General features: G+C 32.7%; 1 protein-coding gene and 1 long non-coding RNA gene across 3 annotated transcripts in view; both read right to left on the bottom strand.

Annotated features, from left to right (window-relative positions):
* Positions 1-24,059, bottom strand: part of LOC127723198 (scavenger receptor cysteine-rich type 1 protein M130-like) — a 53,365-nt gene that overhangs the window by 5,429 nt on the left and 23,877 nt on the right. For both annotated transcript variants that reach the window (XM_052229723.1, XM_052229724.1), the window contains 7 exons: positions 21,501-21,568; positions 20,056-20,179; positions 19,012-19,190; positions 16,558-16,728; positions 4,049-4,222; positions 2,217-2,390; positions 616-741 (listed from right to left, as the gene is read on the bottom strand). In XM_052229723.1, the coding sequence (XP_052085683.1) occupies positions 616-741; positions 2,217-2,390; positions 4,049-4,222; positions 16,558-16,728; positions 19,012-19,190; positions 20,056-20,179; positions 21,501-21,568 (1,016 nt within the window). The remainder of the gene's footprint in view (positions 1-615; positions 742-2,216; positions 2,391-4,048; positions 4,223-16,557; positions 16,729-19,011; positions 19,191-20,055; positions 20,180-21,500; positions 21,569-24,059) is intronic.
* Positions 11,695-15,376, bottom strand: LOC127723206 (uncharacterized). The gene is made up of 2 exons (XR_007991940.1): positions 15,324-15,376; positions 11,695-11,806 (listed from the first exon to the last, which is right to left on the bottom strand). It is a non-coding gene; the product is annotated as an uncharacterized LOC127723206 (long non-coding RNA).

Raw genomic sequence — 24,059 nt, 5'->3', positions numbered from 1 at the left:
TTCGCCTTGAACTATCCTTCGGTATTATGGCTCTTGTCTATATATTAGATGTTTTAGCATGCTTCGTGTCGATCTGCTGAGTTCATCCTATTACAACTGAGTGTAGTAGTGCGTTCTTATATGGTGTTGTTACAACACTGTTCCAGAGTAGGGAAGAGTTGGGGACTCACAACCATGTTTAACCCGCCATATACTATATGTGCCTTCCAAAGTAAAAAGCCTGCAGTGGTTGTTGCTGGTTGCCGTCTGTCATATTTATTTTACGTTAATTGTTTTGTCATTAATCAGGTCGTTTTACTTTTTTGTTTGAATTGTGTCACATTTTTTCATACCGGGGCATTTTAAGCTGACTACACGATAAAGGTTTTGCTTACTATTTTCGGCAGTACCCTGACCTATAATTACACAAATCCACTTCAGTTGAACTTTGTTGAATGGTTGTATCATGGATAATCATACCACATCCCTTTATTTTATGAACAAAAAGCTATGTGTGTCCCTACATGTATTAGTAATGATATATTATTACATACTGCCTTGTAAGGAGGTACGAAAAATGAAAATGAACCTAATGAATGTATTATTTTTCAAATAAGCCGATAAATATAAGTGTACCTTTTTTCTGTATTTTCGTGCTTGCAAACACATGTTTACAGATCAAAACCAAAGCAACAGTAAGAACAATGCATCCCACAGCTTCTCCACCGACTATTAAAGCTAATATCATTTTCGTTTCTATACCTAATATAAACCAATAACATGCTAAAGGATTATACTTTGAGCTTTAGAATTGTGACAAACAAAGATTTTTAGTACATATACACGGTCACATCACACAAACTATTTATGTTTGTTATGATAGAGTACTAATCTCCAGCAGTTTTATTTAAAAATTATGTCGCTATGATATCATATTATCACATATACGTTTCAATTGTATAAAGAGATAATGCATTATATGGAACAAACTGTGAACAACCTACATACATTAGCCTATGCAGACATGTTAAACATGGTAAACCACGGAAGTAAAGTTATTTGGTGAAATAATGAATCGTGCATATAACATTGATTGAACATACATATCGAGATAAAGCCCCGGTCAAACCTTACCGGATAGCGTGAACGGACGCCGAACGGATAACTTTTTTTTTCAATCCATTCATGTCCGTTCTTATCCGTTAGACGTCCGTCCATATCCGTTTCATGTCCGTTCAGCGTCCGTTTTATCCGTCGATGTCCGTTCTGTCCGGAGGAAAATTTTGAGCATGTTCCAAAGTTTGAACGGACGTCCAACGGATGAAGTGTCCGTTGAACGTTTTGTATCCGTTACTTGTCCGTTATACATCCGTTGGAGGTCCGGTAGACTAATTCACCAATGGACTTCTACCGGACGTATAACGGATGTGAAACGGACATGAACGGTTGAGAAACGGACATGAACGGAAGGATTACGGATAAAACGGAAACGTTTCGAATATAAAACGAATAAATGCCAATTGAAAATTTCGCGTCAGAAATGCCAATTATTGGTATGTCAGATTTCTTGAGTGTCATGAATGTTTATTATTCATGATGGATCTTGGAGTAAGAGCACGTCTTCACTATCAAGCAGCTTTTATTCAGGCCAGACTGAACTTAAATGTTGCAAATATAAAACTACTAGCTGTCGAAAGGAGAAGAAGGAGAAGACAAAGGAGATGTGAATTACGTGTATCATTATGCCGCCTTTAATTTTCCGCTTATCTTGTTCATCCGTTTTATCCGGTACGCTTCCGTTAGGTGTCCGTTTTATGCAGTACTCGTCCGTTGGATGTACGTTCGACATCCGTTCTGTCCTGTACGTTTCCGTTTCTCGTACGTTGCATATCCTGTGTGTGTCCGTTAGGCATTCGTTACGCGTCCGTTTTATTTGGTCAGTACACAAACGGACTCCCAGCGGATAAAAAATTTGTCAGTGGAAAACTTTTTTGTCATCCGTTCGGCGTCCGTTCAAGCTATCCGGTAAGGTGTGACCACAGCTTAACGATCAGAAACAAATACCAAATAAACGCATAATTTACGTTAGAGTATAAAAGTAAACGTTTGCCTCCAGCGTGCCTAGTGAAGGTAATTGGAAAACATATTTTGTTTTCAGGAAAATCATACATAACTGTTAACACTTTTTTATATTTTAACCACATTACGTTTTAATTAAGCATTGTATTTGAATTTACCTGAACAAGAGAAGTTGTTGCACAGATTTGCTTCAACTGGAGTGCCATTGCAATACAGTCCACCATTAAATGGAGGCGGATCGTCACAATAACGTGATCTTTCCTTTAGCCCACCATTACAAAGTCTTGTGCAATCCGTCCAGTTTGTCCATGTTGACCAACAACCATCAATCACTGTAAGTCAATAATAAAAAATTAATTGAAAAATGATAACTTGTTTAATATTTGAATATGTTTTGAATGCAGTTCTTCGTGTTCTTTGTAACCTTTGTGTGTTTATTAAAACCTCCGGACTTTTGACATAAGTTAACTGTATTTCCGTATCAAGCATATCGCAAATACATAATGCCTTTGCTATGAGCGATGGGCAAATTATTAACATTTGATTATCTCCCGTTCAAAAGAAACGTCTCAACTAAAAATAATTCAATTTCCATTCTCAATCCATTATGTATTTGTCTGATGCACAAGTAAAGTATAACTAACAATGAAAGTCCCGAAGTCTTAAATACTAAACAAGGGACGTACTTAGATATCTTTTTGCGTCTTTGTCAGAAATATAATGTTTGTTAGATTTTTCATAAGTGTGTATACACAGTTTTTACTGTCGGAATCCATGTATCGTCACGATTACGATTACCAATTAGTCTATTTGGTTTATTCACCCAATTTGCCAAAGAACGGAACTACAAACAACTATCATACAAATGTAAGATTGAACTAGCTTATCAACCACGTTGAACCCACAATGTCTGCTGGAAAGGCCTTTACCAAGTCAAAAATTGACAGTTTTTTCCTATCTAAATCGATCTGTAGGTTGATATAGTTCAGTGTTAGATTTTAAATGAGTTTTCTCTAATTTAATTTGGATTTCGGTAATAAAATACGTTTTTACTTTAATAAAACAAGTAGCTGCAAATTAAGATACAAAAGGCAATAATTCATTTCATGATATTATCTTTATGATATTGCGAAAATCAAATCAATCTCGTGCCATGATATTTAAATTTAGTTTTAACTTGTGACAAAGAAAAACAATGATCAAACGTTAGAATACTAACAATCTACCCTATGACAGACTTTTTTGAAAATGAAATATATGCGGATTAAGGACGTCATTACACATATTACAAGCGCTTCAATAAGAAATATCTTGATTTTGGTCAGAAATGTCTTAATTTTCCCAATCAAAATCATATCAGTTTAAGTTCAGTTTCATGATTTTTCGAAAATTGTCAACCAATTTAGTCAGTTTAGTCTATTTTTCCTTTCATTCATTATTTGGCAAATGTAATTATCATTTCTATTAATCGAATATGATGTAACAAGGTCATTTGCAGAAACCACATCAAAATGCAACCCCCAGAGAGAAAAAAAATATATGACCAAAGCTACTAGGCTTATATTTTGTTACGCCAGATGCCCGTCTTTTCGACATCTGGTAATCATTGGCAATCGAACTTAAACAATGTGGAAGATTTAATCAAATACAAGGTTGATGAACACAACCAAAAACAAACATTTTGATAAGTTGTGCTAAATACGGATTATGCCATTTAACAGACGTAATGTTTCGAGTGATACAAAACTTCATCTACATGAAATCTTTAAAAATAAACGAACAAACGTACGACTGATAATTCAAATTAACAAACTATTCTTAACATCGTGTACATCTAAGTCTAAAAATAGAAAAATAAAGCCTATTTCTTGGTGTATAAAAAGGGAGAATAAAATATATACAAGGCAAACCCAGTTCCCCGTTAAAATTTAAATACCAAGATGTGTTCTAATAAATTCATAGACTTGTTTTGCTATCAAATGTTTTATACCTTTTTCACATTTTGCTGTATTGCATTGTTGAAATTCCGAGTTAGTTGTAGGGCAATTTAAACCTCCAAATGCTGGAACAGGCCTATCACACTTTCGTAATCTTAATTGCATTCCACCACCACAGGTTACATTACAAGATTTCCACATGGACCAATCACCCCAACTACCATCAACTTATTGATGAAATAAAAAACAGAGGAGCACATTCACTTACTTAGCATCTTACAGAATAATAATAAAAAAATAATGAAAAAAAACCCCATAAAAACTGTAATTTGTATACATCTTTTGCAGATTTGAATTCAACTGTAGTAGATTTCTGCTGCAAATAACAGCTACATATTGAAAATGCTATATTTGCTGTTCTTTTTATAAAATAATTTGTCTTCGGTCATTTCTAAATATTGATTATATAATCTCAACATGATTCTATAACGGCAGTTTTTTGCAGTTTCGTGCTTATACAAAGAGTATTTGAAACCTGGTTGGAAATAAAAGAAAAATCAAATTTAAACTTATCAAACGTATCAATGTCAAACTAACGCTTATGAACACCTGAGGGATATTATCTGGTTGATCTATAAATGTTTTTTATTTTCAAAATGAATGGTTATTTCAACGACCGTGTCATAACATATCCTATACAATCGCGGTATCTTTGATGAGTTTTTCCATCAACAATGCGACTAAGTGATGTTTTTCCCAGAGTAAATTACCAATCAAATCAGCAGTGTTCGTCTTAAGAGCTTGTCTCACAGAAAACCATGCAAAAGTGTCCAGGAGTGAATTTTGCGGAATCTCTTGAAATTTGGTACACACAACACTTAGGCCATGCCAATATCACTAGCAAAATATTTTGCTTAAATTTTATCGGATAGCAGAGTTTTACAGCGCCATCTATTTTCTCACTTTTTTTACGGGAAAATTTCCAAATTCAAGGTTTTTTTATGAATTTTAATCCAACAAATAAACAGTTCTAGCCATGATAAATATCTCTTTTGCCCAATGCATGTGATAAAGCATTATTAAGGAAATAAAATTATGTAAGTAATAAATATATATTTGATTTTTTTTAAGTAGGGCCTGTATATATTTATTAAACAGGTGTTTGAGGATTTGGCTATTTTACCAAATTTAGGACCTGAAGAAATGCTAATTCCCTACTGAAAATGTAAAGTGGGATTTCACTGAAAATACCAGTGGAGTTCCATCAGAGTTCCATTGGAATACCACTGTATTACCACTGGGAAATTTGGTCGGGATTTTCATTGGACATTCATTGTTTTCCATTGGGATATCAGTGGAATATCCAGTGGGATTCCGGTGAATACTCGAGTGGAATACAGTGGAAATTCCATTGGAATACCAGTGAAAACTTCGTTGGAATACCATTGTTTTCCCACTGGACATTTATTGTTTTCTACTGGGATACCAGTGGTAATTCCATTGGAAATTGTAACAATCAACCAAAGAAAACCAGTGATATTTCAATGGAAATTGACAATTCCACTGAAATGTTAGATATCATTTTGCATGCACTGCTTATTTTTGAATGAATTAATAAGAAAACTTGAAATAAGACAATAACCATTTTAATGCAAGTCAACTATTAAAGAAATTACAACAGTTTGACCTTTTAAACGAAAAGATCAACCTCTTTAAACATGTTAAAATATTAACCAGTGATCTGGAAGGATTTTTTCTCTATGGGCCCAGGGCCCCCAAAAATAAATTCAATGGGCCATTTTTAGAATTAATGGGCCATGTTGTCAAATGAGCGGGCCATTCGTTAACAATAAAAAAATAATAAAAAAGTGTATATTTCACTGTACTTACAAGTATGATTCTAATTAATATCATGGAAATTGTTCCTGTGATTTTGTTATTTCAATTTCAATGAATATACAATAACTTCTTCCAAACCGGGCAATATTTACGATAACCTTTATTTACAATGTTAAAACTGGTACTGTTCCCTTGTTCATGTTCATGTTTTTTTTACATTAAATTTGGGTCTTCGTCGATACCATACTTATTCCAGACGTTCCGTATTAGAGGACGTTACTGGCATTTCCCCTGCACTTGTATTATTATTACTTCATCACGATGACAAGAATAACAGTAGAGAGCAACGTTAATTGATAAGACACGACAACAATTCGCTGAAGGCATGTTTAATGTCAAAACGAGCCAAAGACCAAAAAAATTGACAAGGACAGTTAAGCCCCTTTTATGGAGACAAATACTATGCTATTCATAAAAAGGCTTTTGGATTTTTCAATCGAAATAATAGCAAGCTTACTTAAAAGATTATAATTAGAGAAGAATTCTTGACTGTACTAGCCAATTTTCACAAATTTAAAGTTGTTTATAAAAAAATGAATGATGGTTAATTACGTTTTTTGGGTAATCAGTCATACCGCATGTTGCTATTATTACCATAGGAAAACACCCGAGACGTCCCAAAAATATATAGGTGCTCCTATGATTGGAGTTGTGTACTCACACATGGCGGCACGAAATACGATCGGAAATCCATTTGACGATATCTCAACGTTTCAAAACGAAGTGAAAAATATCATGCGCCACACGGGCGCTTACATTTGTCACTCTATGCGCCATTTCTGGTCGATAAGTGCAATTGGCGCAAGGCGCACGTCCTTCCCGATCACTGATTAACGTTGATAAATTATCATTTTTTAGTCAAAGATGTATATACTTAATTGTACATGTAAATCATTTTTCTGGTTAAATCATTCATAAGTCCATGGTAACTTTTGGTCCTCTTGAAATCTTTCACAAATGGTTTTAATTTTCAATTTTACAAATTTGTTTATTGTGCATTAAACAAACAAAAATGTCCAGTTTACATGCATACGAAATACTTTGTCAGTTTGGTCAGTTTTCTTCATCATCCATTGATATTATTCATGAATTAAGTCCAAAGTTTCTGCATTCCAATCCTGTTCCATTAAGTCTTCATTGATTAATCTGAAAGAAAAAAAATACATCATAACATGCATAGAATTTTGAATTTCAAAATAACATTACAATACCATGCTCCAGTCTGCAATTATTCAAAAATATATGTTACTGGCATATTTTATTTGTGTTTGTGTGTAATTTATTCACAACATTTATACACTAAGAGCAATTTAGACACATGTATGTCTATTGTTGAAGACTATGTATTTTCTAGATATCTTTGGGCCTTTGGCTATAGTTGTTGGGTTGCTGTCTTTTAGACTTATAACACACATCTCTTTTTATCAAAATAGACTTTTATTGTTCATGGATCAGGTGTCTCTCAAAGCCAAATAAAATAGTATGTGTGGTTCCAGTTACATTTAAAAAAAAATTAGGGTAGGTAGGTAAGAATTTTTTTTATTTTATGTTTTTTTTTTACATTGAGTCTATCATGTCTATGGGAGCAACATTCTGACTTAAACAGTACTTACTGAAAAATGACAAAAAAATCTTTAGGGTAGGCTATTGTTAAGACTAAAAAAAAAAGGTAGGTAAGGTAATTGGAACCACGCATATATTTTTATTTAGCCTCATATTATCTTTCCCTTTGTGTTGTGTTTGTTGTTGGTTTACTATCTGGTTGAAGCATACCAGACACCTCATTTTGTTCACATAATAGCCATGATTAACCATTGTGCATGATGATCAGATCAATGTTTTTGAGATGTGTTTACAGCTTATAGATGTGAATGATTAACATGATTAATGTATTTTTATTTCAAGTGTGGGAAGGATGAAAAAATAATTCAATAAGTACCTTTCAATAATCTTATACTCAAATTTCTTTTCTGCTGCTGGTTCGTTTGTTTTCATCGTGTTTTCATATTATTGAGTGGATATTTCAAGATCGATGCACAGTCATCATTTTTGCAGCTTTGTACCTTCACCATGATCAATCCCTTTTAATATATGAACAACCTAAAAAAAAATGTAAAAACATTTTATTAATAATTTTTAATTCTGGTCATGACCTGTATGCATCATGTATTACTGATATTTATCATACAATGTACATATATAATTAAGAAGCTTCTTTCAGTTAAGTATAAAGACTCTAAAACACAATATTAACCTTTAGGGATTTTTTGTGTTGCATGTCCATCCAAATCAGAACATGACAAAATTAAGTTGAATGTGCCTGACATTGTGAAGGAAACTGTAAACATCTTTCCTTGATTGTGAAGGCACACAATGTAATTCAATATTGAACATGTTGAATAATAAAATTATTATTACATTCCCACCTCCCCCTTTTCAGAACACCAAATGGTCATCCTCAAAGTGTGAACTAACAGAGCCCATGAATGAAACTAAAGGGGGTGTATATCTTTTTTTTTAATTTTAATTAAAAATATTCATGATGTAAAAATCAAATGTAAAATCTCTTAAAAATTACATGTATCTGCTGTACATGAACGTCTGCCCTACATCAGCACATCGTCTCATCGTAAATTCTTGGTTCAACAGCTAATGTCATACCTAAATGTCCTGCCTTTAATGTCTATTTCTTTATTAATCGAAGGTTGTTGAGTATTAATTATTGTTAACATGATTAATGTAACCACAGCTGGACAATGCTGGACAGGATACATACTCGTACAATATTTTTAGTTTCAAATTTGAACACATTCCGTGTATTAATGATAACGACTATCTGATTGGCCGATCGGAAATCCCGGAAATAGAGTTATCCAATCAAATCAGCGGTTATATATATAGTCTGGTAGAAAAAATGGCAGCCTCCATGAATGTAAACTGTGTGTTGAAAAACAACATTATAGACTACAGTTTCACGAATTTTCTGCTCAAATTATGCCAAAACACTGACATTTAGCGTACAATTGATTGGAGCGGATTATATGTGAAATGTTACTATAGATTAACTTCTATGACCCGAGTTCCAGTGCCGAGTTCAGGACATGAAAATGATGAAAAATTCATCACACCGACAAAGTTAAGATACCGAAACAGTTTATAGAACAATGTGGAAAATGAAAGCCGTTCACTTTACTTTTCTCAAAAGAACAGTAGACCAGTAACAGTTAATGAACATGATGAAGTCAAAGGAGAAATAATTATATTATTGTATACATGTAGTGCAGGGCAGTTGCCAGTACGGTCACTTGAAGAAAAAAACGGAGTTATCCTAACAATTCGTACAGTCTGAAGATAATTTCTGCAACAGATCTGTTTAAAACGGCCCTTTTAAGAGCCATGCACATTTTTCAAAAAGAATCTTAATTGTTTTTGTTCGTTAAATCAAACAGAATCTTATTCTCAACCCAATTTGATATAAAATATTCATTTCTTTATTTATATTATCTGATTATTGCACATTTAATTTTATTTCTTAATAGTTAAAATGTATCCTTTCAATGTGTCATACTCATAGGCTATATGGTGATGCATTATATTCACCCTACATCTGAGGAGCTACCATTTTACTTATTTTATATATGGGGGGGGGGGGGGGGGGGTCTTTCAGACCAAATGATTTTTTTTATTTGTTACTAGGCAAGTGATTTCATATTACATTTAACCATGTAACATATGTTACAAATTAAATCCTTTATATAATAATCATGCACTTAATTATTTGAAAAATTTAAATTAGAAGTATATATATTCCTTTAAATTTCTAAGTCCAAAATTCCACTGGAATATTTGCATTAAATCAAAACTCCACTGAAATATAAACAATAATATTCCACTGGAAATTAATTGGAAAATCTTTGGAAGTTTCATTGGAAATTTCACTGATTTTCCATTGGAATTACAGTGTGAAAAATATTCCAGATGTTTTGGATGAAATTCTAATGGGATTCCATCGGAATATTTTTTTCCACTGAATACCAGTGTAATTTCACTGGAAATCCAGTGGAATCCCGTACTCATTTTCAGTAGGGTAAAATATAGAAAAGGTGAAGCTGTAATTAAAAGATGAATATATCAAAATGAACTACTATGATAGCTTAAAGAAATATAAAAAATCCACCCACGGCAAATATTTAGAAATATATTTATTATTTATCACTGTACGGCTATTTTTCATAGTATTTTTATAAAAAACTTCATGTAACAAAAACTTTTTCTTAACACAAAGTCACAAATTAGGGTGCAATTCTTATCAAAATGAGTGATTTTATACTTCGACTGCTGTTTCTTATTAATTCAAAGCAAAATCATAGTGAAAACGATAATCAAAGTACTAAAAGCTCTCATGGAAAGACGGTTAGATTCAAAATACATGCAATTAGCAATTTGAAACTGCTAATTGCATGTTTTGTCTTTAACCTGTTTCCTTGAGTATATCTGGCACCTGCTTTTATATGTACTTTAATAATCATAATGAAATATAAGGACAGAAATGTGCTGAATCCGCATATTTATTCAATTGTAATGTTGTTGGAAATTTTCCATGCTACTCATGAACATTAATTTGTGTGTAATTATGCCCGTTATTCAATATTTTGGTCCAATAGTACCTGATATGGAGGCTGTAAAATTAGAAAAACACAAATCCTAACATTAGTCAAAATGAAAAGAGCTTGGTTACATGTAGGTCAGGTTTGAAAAGGTGATGACAGAATATTTTTTTATCAATTTTTAACTAAAAAAAACAAATCAGAATCTTTTTTTTTCCAGTGTAAATTACACAAAATTTTAGCTTTTTTTGTTTGTTTTTATACAATAAGACACTGAATCCTTTACATTTCTTTTTAATAGCCCATAATGACATTCAAATGATTAATCATTATCATGATTATAGAATTTATAGTTCATAAAATCATTGATACCAGCTGACTTGGCAAAAACTGATCAACTTTCAATTTACAGCAAAAGTAGCAATATCTTTGTCTTTGTACTATTCTATGAATTGTCACTTCCATTCTGGCTTATAATTCTCATTGTATATTCACAAAAACAAGATCAACACATCTAATATCTACCATGATTAGCATAATTCTTATTTTGGGTAGGTTCTCTCTATCGTCACTTATTCACTTTCATTTTCAGAAACTAACTGTTTGGTGGTTGAGGTCTCTGATTTTTAGTATACAGAAAGTATGCATTGATTCTTTTAGTTTTTTAAGTTGTTAATCGGTTTCCTTTTTAACAAATTATCCAACTTGGGCAACTATTGCAGTTTATGTAATTTGGAGCTTCATTATAATCATTATTATCATGATTATGACGAAATACAATGATTACATAAAATATGGAATTTTTCCAGTTCTACACCAGCTTCACAGATACATGTATAAGTAGTTTTGGACTTGCAGTGTGAATCTTAATACTTTTCTCTTACTGCTATGTAGCCTTTCCAACTCCATTTTCTGAATATCTGCTGACATTTTATTCAGTATCCTACATAACTGCTAAGTTCAATATATCGACCATATCCACACATGAATATTTGCACTTTGAAGCCTGGAAATTCAGTCTTGTTCTATCCTATTAAACATGTACTATAATTTCTATCCTTTTGAAACATTTTGTACATGTTTTTTCAAGTATGAAATTTCTCCACAACTTCTATCATGATTTATGCAGATCAGGACATGCACAGAAAAAAATTAACATGTGCATCATGCTAAACGGTAAGTAGCTTTGACTGTTGAAATTTCATTCATAGGCGGCTTGTTTTCTTGTACATTGTACATATCAGTTATACTGCTCTAGCAATGAATAGCTTCGGAAGTATGTGCTCACTGAATAGCCTGGACGACCTGAAACATGAAAAAATTACATTGTTAGATATACAAATATAACCCTTTTGAACAGAAACCAAAATATGACAGAAAGAAACAACATCTTATATATATAATAAAAAACAATTTTAATACAATCGACAATAATGTTGGGTTGCTGTCCCATTGACATATAATCCACATCTCCTTTTACTCATGTGCATGATGTGGGCAAAAAACTGATGTAACTATACATGTACATGTATGTACATACTAATATGATAACTTTAAATTAGATTTTTAAATCCCAACCTTAAAAATACATGTATTCCAGCCCTGAGAACAATTTCGATTTCGCCTGCATGGTGAACATTGAAATGTAAACAGAATTGGTTAATTTAAATTTTAACTTACTTTTACTCATTTTTAAAATAACAAATTTCAATCATGACAATAATTATGAGAGTGAGAGAGTATAGTATCATGCATGGCAATACATAGTCCCCTACCGGTTAAAATTTCATTATACTGGAGCAAAATGCTATACTTAATCTATAACTTGGCATGGTGTATTGTAATAAATATCAAGTCAATATCTACAACCATGATAAAAAATGTGCGGAAACCTGAATATTTGAGTGAATTTATTAAGTCTATTGACCATAACTCTGGGCAAAATCATGGAACGGAACAAAATTTGAACTTGATCTGTAACTTGTTATGATGAAAATAGATATCAAATATCAAATCAATATTTTCAAGCACAAAGAAAAAAAGTGAGGTAAACTGATTTTCCGAACTGATGGAATGACAGACAGACAGATAGACGGAGTGCAAACCAAAAATTCAATGCGGAGGGGGCATTTAGTTTTACGCTTGTCCGTCCATACGTACGGACGTCCCAAAATTGGTTTCCGTTCTCTAACTTAAGTTTTCCTCAACCAAATGTTATCAAACTTATACACAATGCTAATTACCACAAAAAATAGATCAAGTTTGAATTTTGGTGGCGTCACTTGAACCGATCTAGAGTTATGCCCCTTTATAAATGGAAAAATTGCAAAATTTTTCATTTCCGTTCTCTAACTTAAGTTTGCCTCATCCAAATATTATGAAACTTATACACAATGCTTAGTAACACAATACACAGATCAAGTTTGAATTTTGGGGGCGTCACTTTTACTGTTCTCGGGTTATGCCCCTTTACAAATTTTTTTTCCAAAAATATCAATGTCATTATTCAAGTAATTTTTTTTTAAATTAGAGTTATCTTCCTTTGTCCATGATTATAGTTAAATCAACTACAATCAATGCTTTATACAATGTTTAATTTTGCCTTCCACTGATAAAACACAGATCAAGTTGAATTTGGGTAGTGTCACTTTAACCATTATTGAGTTATGCCCCTTTATAAATCGAAAAATTGCAAAATTTTCAGTTTCCATTCTGTAACTTAAGTTTGCCCCAACCAAACATTATGAAACCTATACACAATACTCATTACCACAAAACTAAGATCAAGTACAAATATTGTTTCCGTTCTCTTTTAGTTTGCCTCAACCAAATGTTATGAAACTTATACACAATGCTTATTACTGCATAATACAGATTAAGTACGAAATTCCGTGGCGTCACTTTTACCATTCTTGAGTTATGTCCGTTTATAAACATAAAAATTGCTGAATTTTTCGTTTCCATTCTCTAACTTTAGTTTGTCTCAACCAAATGTTATAAAACTTATACACAACTGTTCTAGAGTTATGCGTGTTTACAAATATAAAAATTGCTGAAATTTTCGTTTCTGTTCTCTACTTAAGTTAGCCTCAACCACATGTTATGAGACTTACACACAATGCTTATTACCACAAAACTCAGTTCAAATTTGGGTAGCGTCACTTTTACCGTTCTTCAGTTATGTCCCTTAGCTTTATAACTATATTATATGCAAGCGGGGGCATCATCTGTGTCCACATGTGGACACAATCCACATTTATGTTGTATAATGATCGAAAATTGTTTTAAACAAAAAGTGTAAATTTTGACAATTGAAAATGAGGGATTATTAGCAGATTGTTATAAAAATAATAAGGAGACGTGGTATGATTGCCAATGAGACAACTATCCACCAAAGTTCAAATGAAGTGCATGTATGTAAGCAATAAGAGGCAACCATTTGGCCTTCAACAATGAGAAAAACCCATACTCATACAGAATCACTGGTTATAAGTCCTGGACATGAAGAATGTCAACTGAGAAAACTAACAGCATATTTTCATATCAAAATAATATACGAAAAACCAATATTTATATATATGACAGACAAGAACCAACGACAACCACTGTTTCTGTTAAATTAATTCCCAGTTCATATGAAAGATAACGAAAAATTTAGAGCTTGACATAGATGATACATGTACTACACCTGTTATTGTAATCTGCATGTTGATAGATAATACATACGACATGTACGAAGGATATATATATCACCAATGATTTTAATTTGGGAAACTTTTGTCATTAGGTTGCTGACTTTATTAACCCTTTTATTTATTTTATGTATTTAATCATTTGTTATTGTAAACAACTTGAGCTCTTTTCACAAAAAATCTTGCAACATTATTGATCGAAAATTATACTGAAATGTAATGCCTAAAATTTGGTTTTGGTACATATGTCATGTATGTTTGCAATGTAAGAGACAAATGAACAGCTTTGCCATTAGCTCCTGTTGCTGTTACAAAAATAAAAGTTCAATAACTTCTCAATGCCATATCAGATGGACGGATGGACTTACAAAGTTATACCATAATAAGTCCCATAAACGGGCATATAAAAAAGTATTGCCTATTGGAAATATATGTAAATTTTTTGGGGCCCTTTATAGCTTGCTGTTCGGTGTGAGCCAATGCTCCGTGTTGAAGGCCGTACCTTGACCTATAATGGTTTACTTTTATAAATTGTAACTTGGATGGAGAGTTGTCTCATTGGCACTCATACCACATCTTCCTATATCTAGTAAATACATGTATTATTATATATCTTGCCAAAATTACATTCATGACATTAATATTTATGTACATGTATACATGATGGATATATGTATTTGTCACAAAAAAGTGACTGCAGGGACTTTCTATACTAACAAAGTATAGACTGTCCCTGGTGACTGTTACCCGGGAAATCCCCCCCCACCCCCACCCCCCCCGGAAAGATTTTCTTAATTGGGCTCGTCAGAGACTCTGGACTTGGAATCCTAAACTGTAAAAGGATTACAGCTGCGGTTAAATTTCCTTAGAACTATAGATATTGTATCACAGGCCCCATCCTGTAGCCAGGATTTTCCAAGGGGAGGTTACATTGACTCGCAATACAATCATAACAGAACATCGACTTACACAGTGCTTATTTGTTTTACGGGGGGGGGGGGGGGGGGGGGGGGGGGGGGCTTCATACTAACCCCTCGAATCCCCCCTGGCTATAATGGGTGTGTATTGGCAGACCCTTCTTTGGTGCTTAATATTATATATGCAGACAATGATTCATTTGTTATATTTACCTGCTGTAGTTTACATGCTGTATGTGTCTGTTCAGTTTTCTGTACGGAAGTCCTATACCTGCTTTTAACTTGACGTTCGTTGTGGTCATAATAGCAACAGCAAACTAAATTCCTTCTTCTCTTCACCTCAACATAATCTCTCTGTGTCAGCTCTACGTTTCTATTATATCTGACACTCAGTGACAGGACATTTTCGTGCAGAAGCTCTGAGCTGACAAAATGTGAGAATACTCAAGAATTTTCTCTTCATATTGCAATATTGACATCAATACAAAGTGTGATGTATCTTTATGCCACTCAAAGAGCTTAGGTAAGGTCCTACTAACACAAGAAGGCATAGTCAGTTAGTTGCTAGTGTCAGGGAGGTCTGCATATGAGCAGTTACCTTCTTTATAGTCTTATGGAGAACAATTTACAGGGAGATAACTCTTGATAACAATTATTTAGTGAAAGTTACAATATCTTATTTATTCAGATGTTATACATTTGCAAAGTATCTTATCTGAATAAAATCTTTGAAATGTTCAAAATTGAACATTTAAAATGATAATAACATCATATTTTGTTTGATATATACCCAAAATTAGTTTAGTAAAAAATGTGGGAAAAGGCTTGAGGTGGGTTTTTAGAGTTAAAAATAAGGCTATTTCTACTAATTTGCCATGGGTGGATTTTTTATATTTTTTTAATCCAATAAAAAGGTGTGTAAAGAAATTTATTTCATGTATTTATGTGCTCACCTTTTTGAAAACCAGTGACTTGAACTTGGCTAGTAAATGACATATACAAAATAAGGCATTAAAGAGAGCACCCTTAAGTGTGCCAAAAAATAGAAAATGCTTTATAAACGCATAATTTATGATCTTTCATATATATTTCCACAATATAAATGACTAGAAACCCAATAGAACTAATTTGATGACTTTTAAAGTACTTTCAACTAAACATATATTTGAAGGTTTTTTTTAGCTAATTTTATTCAATTATGCAAATTAGCTTGTTACTAAAAATAGACACAATTCAGAGAAGTCTAAAACATATTTTCTGGTTTCCATTGAACCTAAGATATCAAAAAACTTCATTAGCTGGAAAAGTTTTAACCACCCTCCTGGACGATTTTTCAAATTTTGCATGGTTTTCTGTGAGACAAGCTCTTAAATCGATCTGTTCAGAAAAGTTTTAAATCATTTGGTACACTATCGTTTGTTGAGACACTCGTATTGTTCAAATGTACCTGGACAAGAAATAACATTGCATTGTTTTGTCTGTGATGATTCTCCATTACAACATGTCCCTCCGTATTGAGGGGAAGGATTATTGCATCCACGTGATCTGGTCTGAAGTCCGCCGTTACAGCTGCTGCTACATGTCGTCCATTGTGCCCATCTGGACCATCCACCATTAACTTGTAATATTCAAACGATAAATGAAGATACGATTTAATAGAATTATTGTAAGTTGTGTGTGGAAATATTTTGGGAAATGTTTTATTAACCTCTATTGACCTTGATTGTTAAAGCGTTCAAAAGTTCTTTGTTCCTTCTAATGTACTAAATATAGAGATCGAAATAATGCTGCATGAATGTAGGCCTGCTTACTTCTACGTCATTTGGTGTTTGGTGGAAAGCTGTCTTATTGGCAATCATACCACATCTTCTTATATTCACATACTAGAAATATCGATATAAACATGACACAAGCAAGGGATTACCAAACCAATTTGGACAAAATGCAAGTATCAGCAGAACCGAAGACAATCATTAAGTGCACCCCACACTGGTAAAAATGTAACAAATATCATAAGAAATTGCATTTCAAATTCACAAAGGAACATTCCTATAACCTGACTCATTGGAGACCATTCTTTAATATTCGTCCTGAATACCACGTCACTAAGGAAGAAACAGCAAATTTCATTGTTTTGGGGTCTGGTTGGACCTTCTTGTACCCGTATATTATGAAGAGATTCACAGAACGCAAGTACCATATATAATAGATGATATACAGCATTGATAATAGTTTGAAACGAGTCAATTGATTATAAAATATCAAATGGAATATTGACGAGACGTCTTTCGTGATGTGATTGTCATTTAGCAACACTTTTATCACATATATAGCTGCTGGATCAGATGATAAACAGGTCAGTTAGCACGGACACATAATGACGATTATAAGAATGTTGCAATGTCAATTTACATTTCCACTTTATTTTTTCTTCTTATAAGAATAACATGTGTCTTGATCGAGAAGCAATACTAATAAGCACTATGGAACCCCTTAATGTAGCCGATCGTTCAATTCAGAACACGGAAATCGTGTTGAAGATTTAGAAAATTTCGTTTTAACTTCTGTAAGTGTATACGATAACAAGCTGCTGAGAATGAAGATTTTGTAACGAATAGAAATCATTGAACCATATGCACTGTACTAGAATTGAGACTAACTTCAAATTTAGTTTCTGACACTTGGCTACACCGTTTACAAACATAATGGGGATAGTTTCTTCTCACAAAATTAAATCGTGGTTTAGACATTATGCATATATACTCACATCTCAGCTTGATTTTCATTTTGTGGACAGTGACACTTATGTTAAGGTTACAATAAACTCAAAACAATAACTGGTACATGTACCTAGCAAACTACCTACTCAATCATTTTGATGAATTTTTATAGTCAGTTGTGTTTTTACAACGACATTACCTTCACCTAGCTCAGATTGTATCAAAATTATTGATAAACAGATTATGGCCGAGTGATCTAAGTAGTCCAACTACTGTATTACTAGCCAGTCAACACTAAGGTTGTGAATTCGAATCCCGCACGGGGCAGGTGCACTCGACTCCAATCTTAATTGACTATGATTGTCAATTTTCCTACCGAGTGTCGGTGGTTCTCTCAAGTCACTCCGGCTTCCCCCACCTATAAAATCGGACCACCACGAAATAGCACAAAAGTGTTGAAAGTGGCGTTAAACAACAATCAATCAATCAATGTTATTTATTACCAGGTTAATCAATTCACAAAGGTAGATTGGAACATGTTAATACATTCAGAGTAACAGAATGGCTCAGATTATAGGTTTTTCTGATGATCAAAGAGTGTTATATTCTCCTTTAATGTCCGGGGCAAATTGCTGATTTGTATTATCTAACGTCCAAGTCATTTTCTCGCGTTTTACCTTTAATGATATAATTCTTGTTTTTTTTTGCGGTTTAAAAGTATCAGAAAAAGGAGATGTAATCTTGCGAAAGAGATAACTATTAATCAAGAGCAAAGGAACAAGAATAAAGAAATATTAGATCAACATAGGGCCTTAAACAAGAACAAACTCATGTACGGTATGGTTAGGTAAAACATGCCACGTTATGACAAAAAGCAAAAGAGAAAACACACGCTCTTGTTCATATTATAACACCAAGGGAAAACAAATATGACAGACATCAACAAACGACTGCCTCTTAACTTCAGGTTCCTGGCTGGTCGCTCTTTTGCGTACCATTAGAAAGTGAGTTCATGAAACACTGTTTAGGTAGGAAGCAAATTATAAGGTTGTTAATTTCATAACCGTCTGGTATGTTGTCTAAGCTAACACAACATAAAATATCACTGATCCTTTTGGTGCTTTTGAAAGAAAATCAGAGGTCACTACATTTCAAATGACTTTATTCATCAATTTCTCTACCTGGACTATTATTGTTACTGCAAAGAATCCCAACATCTTCCCCATGATTACAGTTTTGTGTTCCCCAACCTGCATGTGAACAGTACTTTAATTTACTTTCACTTCCCGTGCACCCCATGTCGTCAAGCCATATCTTGCCGCTGCCGTCATCTACTGCATTTCCTAATGAAATTCCATTGCTATTAAATATATATAACATTGATGTAAAATGTAAACGGTATACATGTTATGATCTAGCTTAACTTTTTAGAAGAAGAAGAAGTACAAAAAGTCTTTCCAAGTCAAAGATGATACGAATCTTACCATATGATGTTTTTAAGTTTACCACGTCAGCAAAACTGTCAGTGCAAGTTTATGTTTCGTACTCTTTACTGTTCAATAGGATGTTAAATTAAAATGATTTAATAACATATATTGTCAGTTTTACGATTAGCGTCAAAAGCAAAAACGTCGTGCAATCAAAGTTGACCTTTTCAGGATATTTCCTATAACTTGTTAATTTTGTATGTTTATTCCGATGACATTAAAGCTTAAAATTTATTCAATATCATTTGTAGGACAATGTAGAAAATTGACGATGGCTTTTCCTAACAAAAGCGGAAAAAGGTAAATAAGAGAAACAGTATACAAATTTTTAAGAACACTTATACAGAATGGAATGAATGCATTCTTTTACCCTTTACACATCCTTCTTGCGTTCACATGTTCTAATAAAATCACCCTTTTTAAGGATAGATGAACATGATGGACACAGCCATATTCAATTTTGAATTTTTGTAAACTTGAACAATGAAGCCGACTACGTATCTTCTTCGAAATATTAAGTACATTTTCCCTTGACAATTTACGTGAATCGATATGAAATATGATTATCCTGTTTTAAACCAATATTCCTTTCGTTTTACACGAATGATATGTTTAATATAACCGTTGATCATGTGCTCAACTACTAGAATAAGTCGGAAGTAAGAACATTAACTAATATAGAATTTATTTGACATATGAAAACATTGGTGGATTTTTTAAAGTGCAGTATTTATATACCTAAATCCAAGTTGTCGACAGACTACTCTTGCATCGTTGTCATCAAACCCATCATCACAAACTGTACCCCATACACCATTATAGTAAATTTCAAGCCTTTTTGAATTGTCCAACCTTACATCACCTGAAGCACATATAACTGCAATCAATCGTCTTTGTTAATCGAATGCATCTAACTTCATGTCCGTTAAAACTTGCTGTAGGGGTCTCTTGTTTATTTTTGCATTTAAACCTCTTCAAAATCGAAGATGATTAGTCATATGATGCAGTAAGACTGGTTTTCCAGTCAAATTGGTATGCAGGTTAACATTTCACTATCAATTTTATGATAATTGAAAAAACAATGCTGGTTGTTATTTATAATTTTTTTTCTTTTAAACCTAGATGTCTTAACAAATGATATGTTAGCACCATTCAATGGATACTAATGTTTGAAGGCAGTGTCGGAAAACGCTTTGTATTGAACAATGCACACTAAACGAATAATCAATGAAGGATAACAACGATAAAATCGAAATCTTTGAAACCAAACAATATTCAAGTATGTGACTAACATTATGCCCCTTTTATATACGCGGATTTGTTGACTAGTCTTTACGGACCAAGAATTTATAGTCAATCACAAGCATCCGTATATTACTCGCTAAAATTCGCAAATAACTTGTCACAACTCGGAACACTCGTAATGATCCGTGAAAGGCGATTTTTTTCCTCAAATGTCTTAATTTTCTTGTCCCCGAATTGATTCATCCCCAAAAAAACTCGATCCAATCCGTAAGCATCGTAAGCTACTCGTAAACCGCTCGCAACATCACTTGTCACTCCGTAAACTGCTTGCATGTATCGGTTAATGACGCGTTAATCTTTTGTTACGATTTGTGACGGTTAGTGTATGATTTGTTAACGGATTATAATCGGATTATTACGAGTGCTTACATGTACGTGTTGATTTAAATTTCAATCGGGTCGTGTTACGTTGGCGTTACGGATTGTAACGAGTTATTACGGGAACTTTACGTGTTGCCTCAAGAACTCGTTAAGAACTCTGAATAGAATTCTTTACATATTTTTACGTATTGTTTACGATTTTGAGAAATATTTAAAAGCTGCAAAATTGTAAATATCCGTAACAAAGTCATAACAATTTGTAACAAAACTTTCCGTAGAATTATCGTAACAATCCATTAAAAACGCGTTAATTGCCCTAACATGTTTGTAGCTATTCATGCCAATTCTTTACAAAACGTGGCAATTTGCCGTACATACAGCGTTATAAATCGTTTAGAGATAAATTATTCAATAACTCGAAACAACTATTAAATCTGTATTAAAAGTAAAAGTGGCCAAATCGTAGGTATCGGTAAATTTGTGCGATGAGTAAGAACTCGTAAGAAAAAATCGTGTATTTGAAGACGGCGTCAGTGATATCAAACTACAAATCTTACCCGAACTCTGTGCTTGAATCAAATGTGCTAAAATAACGCTAGATATTATTAAATAAAATACCATTGTCCTGCAAAAGAAAAATGAAAAACAGAAGCATATCAAGAACATTCTTCTAATTATAATTTTAATTAAAAACACACATCGTTTGAGATTTAACATAATTTAAGAAGACAAAACAAATTCACTTTTTAAAATAATATAATCTTTGACTTAAATTTTAGTGAATTCGTATTTTTTTTTTAAATCATATAATTTGGATCGAAAAAAGAAGCAAGTTAGAGTTAAATCATCGATGGTCGCCAAATGATAATATACACAGTGTATTTACCTTAACAAGCAATGCTGCGTAGGCATATCAGGAAAGCATATAAGACACTAAAGTGTAACTCTAAAACAGACTGAAAGGTTTAGTCAACTGGCCTGAAAAAGTATGGCGTACGGAAAGGGTCAAAAGTAATTTATTTTGCCTATGCTACATTTAATACAGCATATGCTATATAAACTACAGCTTAAGCTATAATGTATGTACCCTATGCTGTTATTAATGTCGCTTAGGCTATAATATATAGCATATGCTATAATTTATACAGCATATGCTATAATTAATACAGTCTATGCTATATTAAATGCAGTCTATGCTGTAATAAATAGCATATGCAGCTTAAGCGCCCAGTTGACGTACCATAAGGGTCAAAAGAAAATACAGATTACGCTATAATTGTTGAAACATGTACATTATTTACATTTAAGTTATAACAGTCCCGAAAGGGTCAAAAGTAAATGTAGCATACGCTGTATTGTGCCATATGATTATAAGGTGGGGTTACTGTCAATCACAAATGATTCTATTATACATTTACTGTCAATCACTCTTCAACTTTGAAGGCTATTCACAAATTAGGATAACGCCCATCAGAACCACATTTTGTTTAGGATGGGTGAAAATTAAAGAGCATTATGATTTAAATAATGGATAGTCGAGTTCAGAGAGTTAATGAAATATATTTACATGAAATTATATCATGCTTATCTTAGAATTTTATTTAAGGTAGCACAATACAAAAGCAACTAAATCTTATCAAAATTTAATTCTCATCTGATTTTGTTACTTCTTTTAACAATTAATGTTGCTGATGGTTATACTAGAATTTCTTGAGGATAATGTAATAAATATGAATTCTTATTAAAAGAAATAAATATTTCATTTTCAAACTGCAAAAATAAAAAATAATGTACTTGGAGTAAAACACCATATTGTCATTGTATACAATATATATTTCTAGAAATCCCCCATAAAGATCATCTAAACTGACCAACTGATCATTTTATGTAAACATGCATAACTTACTTTTTGTAACAAAAATGAATGCAAAAAAACAAAATATATTATTTTTTTTTTGTACTAAGAGGAATAAAATCAATATTGAAAATGCAATGTGTAATTAAACTTCTTATATTATTTATTGTAACTGTTTATCATAACAAGCGGAGTTTTGACCATATCAGTAGCAACCGTGACTTACAGCAAGGTCAGTGATGATATAACATCTCCCGCCAGATGTATATTGATGCGTAGGTGTGTGCATTTTCTTTGTATATTTAGAATTGCTGAAATGAAATGCTTTCTTACTGGTCAAAAGCTAACTGATTTATGATAAAAGGCCAATCCTGAAGTATCCAAATGGTACATGTGTGAATTATATTGAAGTAAATGGGGTACAAGTAGGAAAATTCTTATTTATTCAATTTTGACACATTCATTTTTGACATTAAAATGTAGTTTTAAATGAAATTAGCTACAGTACTGGAAGTGTGCCCCTATATGCCTGATTTTCACACATGTTGTTCCTTGAACAATTATCTTCAACATATAGTCTCAGATCCAAAAAGCATCAATAGAACAAATGTTATACCCAATTAAATTTAGTGATCTCTTATAAACTGAGGTTGACATCTTCATTGAAGGTTTATGAGAGAATGAAATGCAATAGGGAAAATCCGAGACATGGTTTCGGAGTTCAAACTGTGTTGTACAAGAATCTTTAAAATATTTTGGGATGGAATGAAAAACAAAGAAGCTTATTTCATTCAAGTGTGGACATCACAATATAGCAACTAATTATGTAATAATTATGTCATAATGAAATTCTTATCATTTTAAATACACAGAATTTTGAAATCGGGTTATTTGCAATCGATTCCTAAATTTATTTGAAAGAAGTAAAACCATAAAAAAATAGTTCGACATATAGACTGATATGGCACTTTAATCTTTCTTCTTTCTTTTGGTACCCTATAAAATTTAAAGCTGGATGAAAGAGATTACATCCGTTTAAAGTTGTCTGATTAGGGGTAAAATAATCTTCGTATTGTGCTACCGAGAGAAAGAATAGTGTAGACAATGATACCGAATCCCTCAACATTTCAGGCAAACAACCAAGATAAAGGTACGGGTACGAAAAACAATGCCTTTAAACGTCTTAAAGTCGCTGTGAGACTTGACAAAATTAGTAAAAATCACACCATACAGCAAGCACTAGTTATAAATTGTCTATTGT

This window comes from Mytilus californianus, unplaced genomic scaffold (assembly GCF_021869535.1).
Source record: "Mytilus californianus isolate M0D057914Y unplaced genomic scaffold, xbMytCali1.0.p SCAF_13, whole genome shotgun sequence".
In the NCBI taxonomy this organism is placed as follows: Eukaryota; Metazoa; Mollusca; class Bivalvia; order Mytilida; family Mytilidae; genus Mytilus; species Mytilus californianus.
Note: the sequence above shows the minus strand (reverse complement) of the source record. Positions and strands in the feature narration are given on the sequence as shown.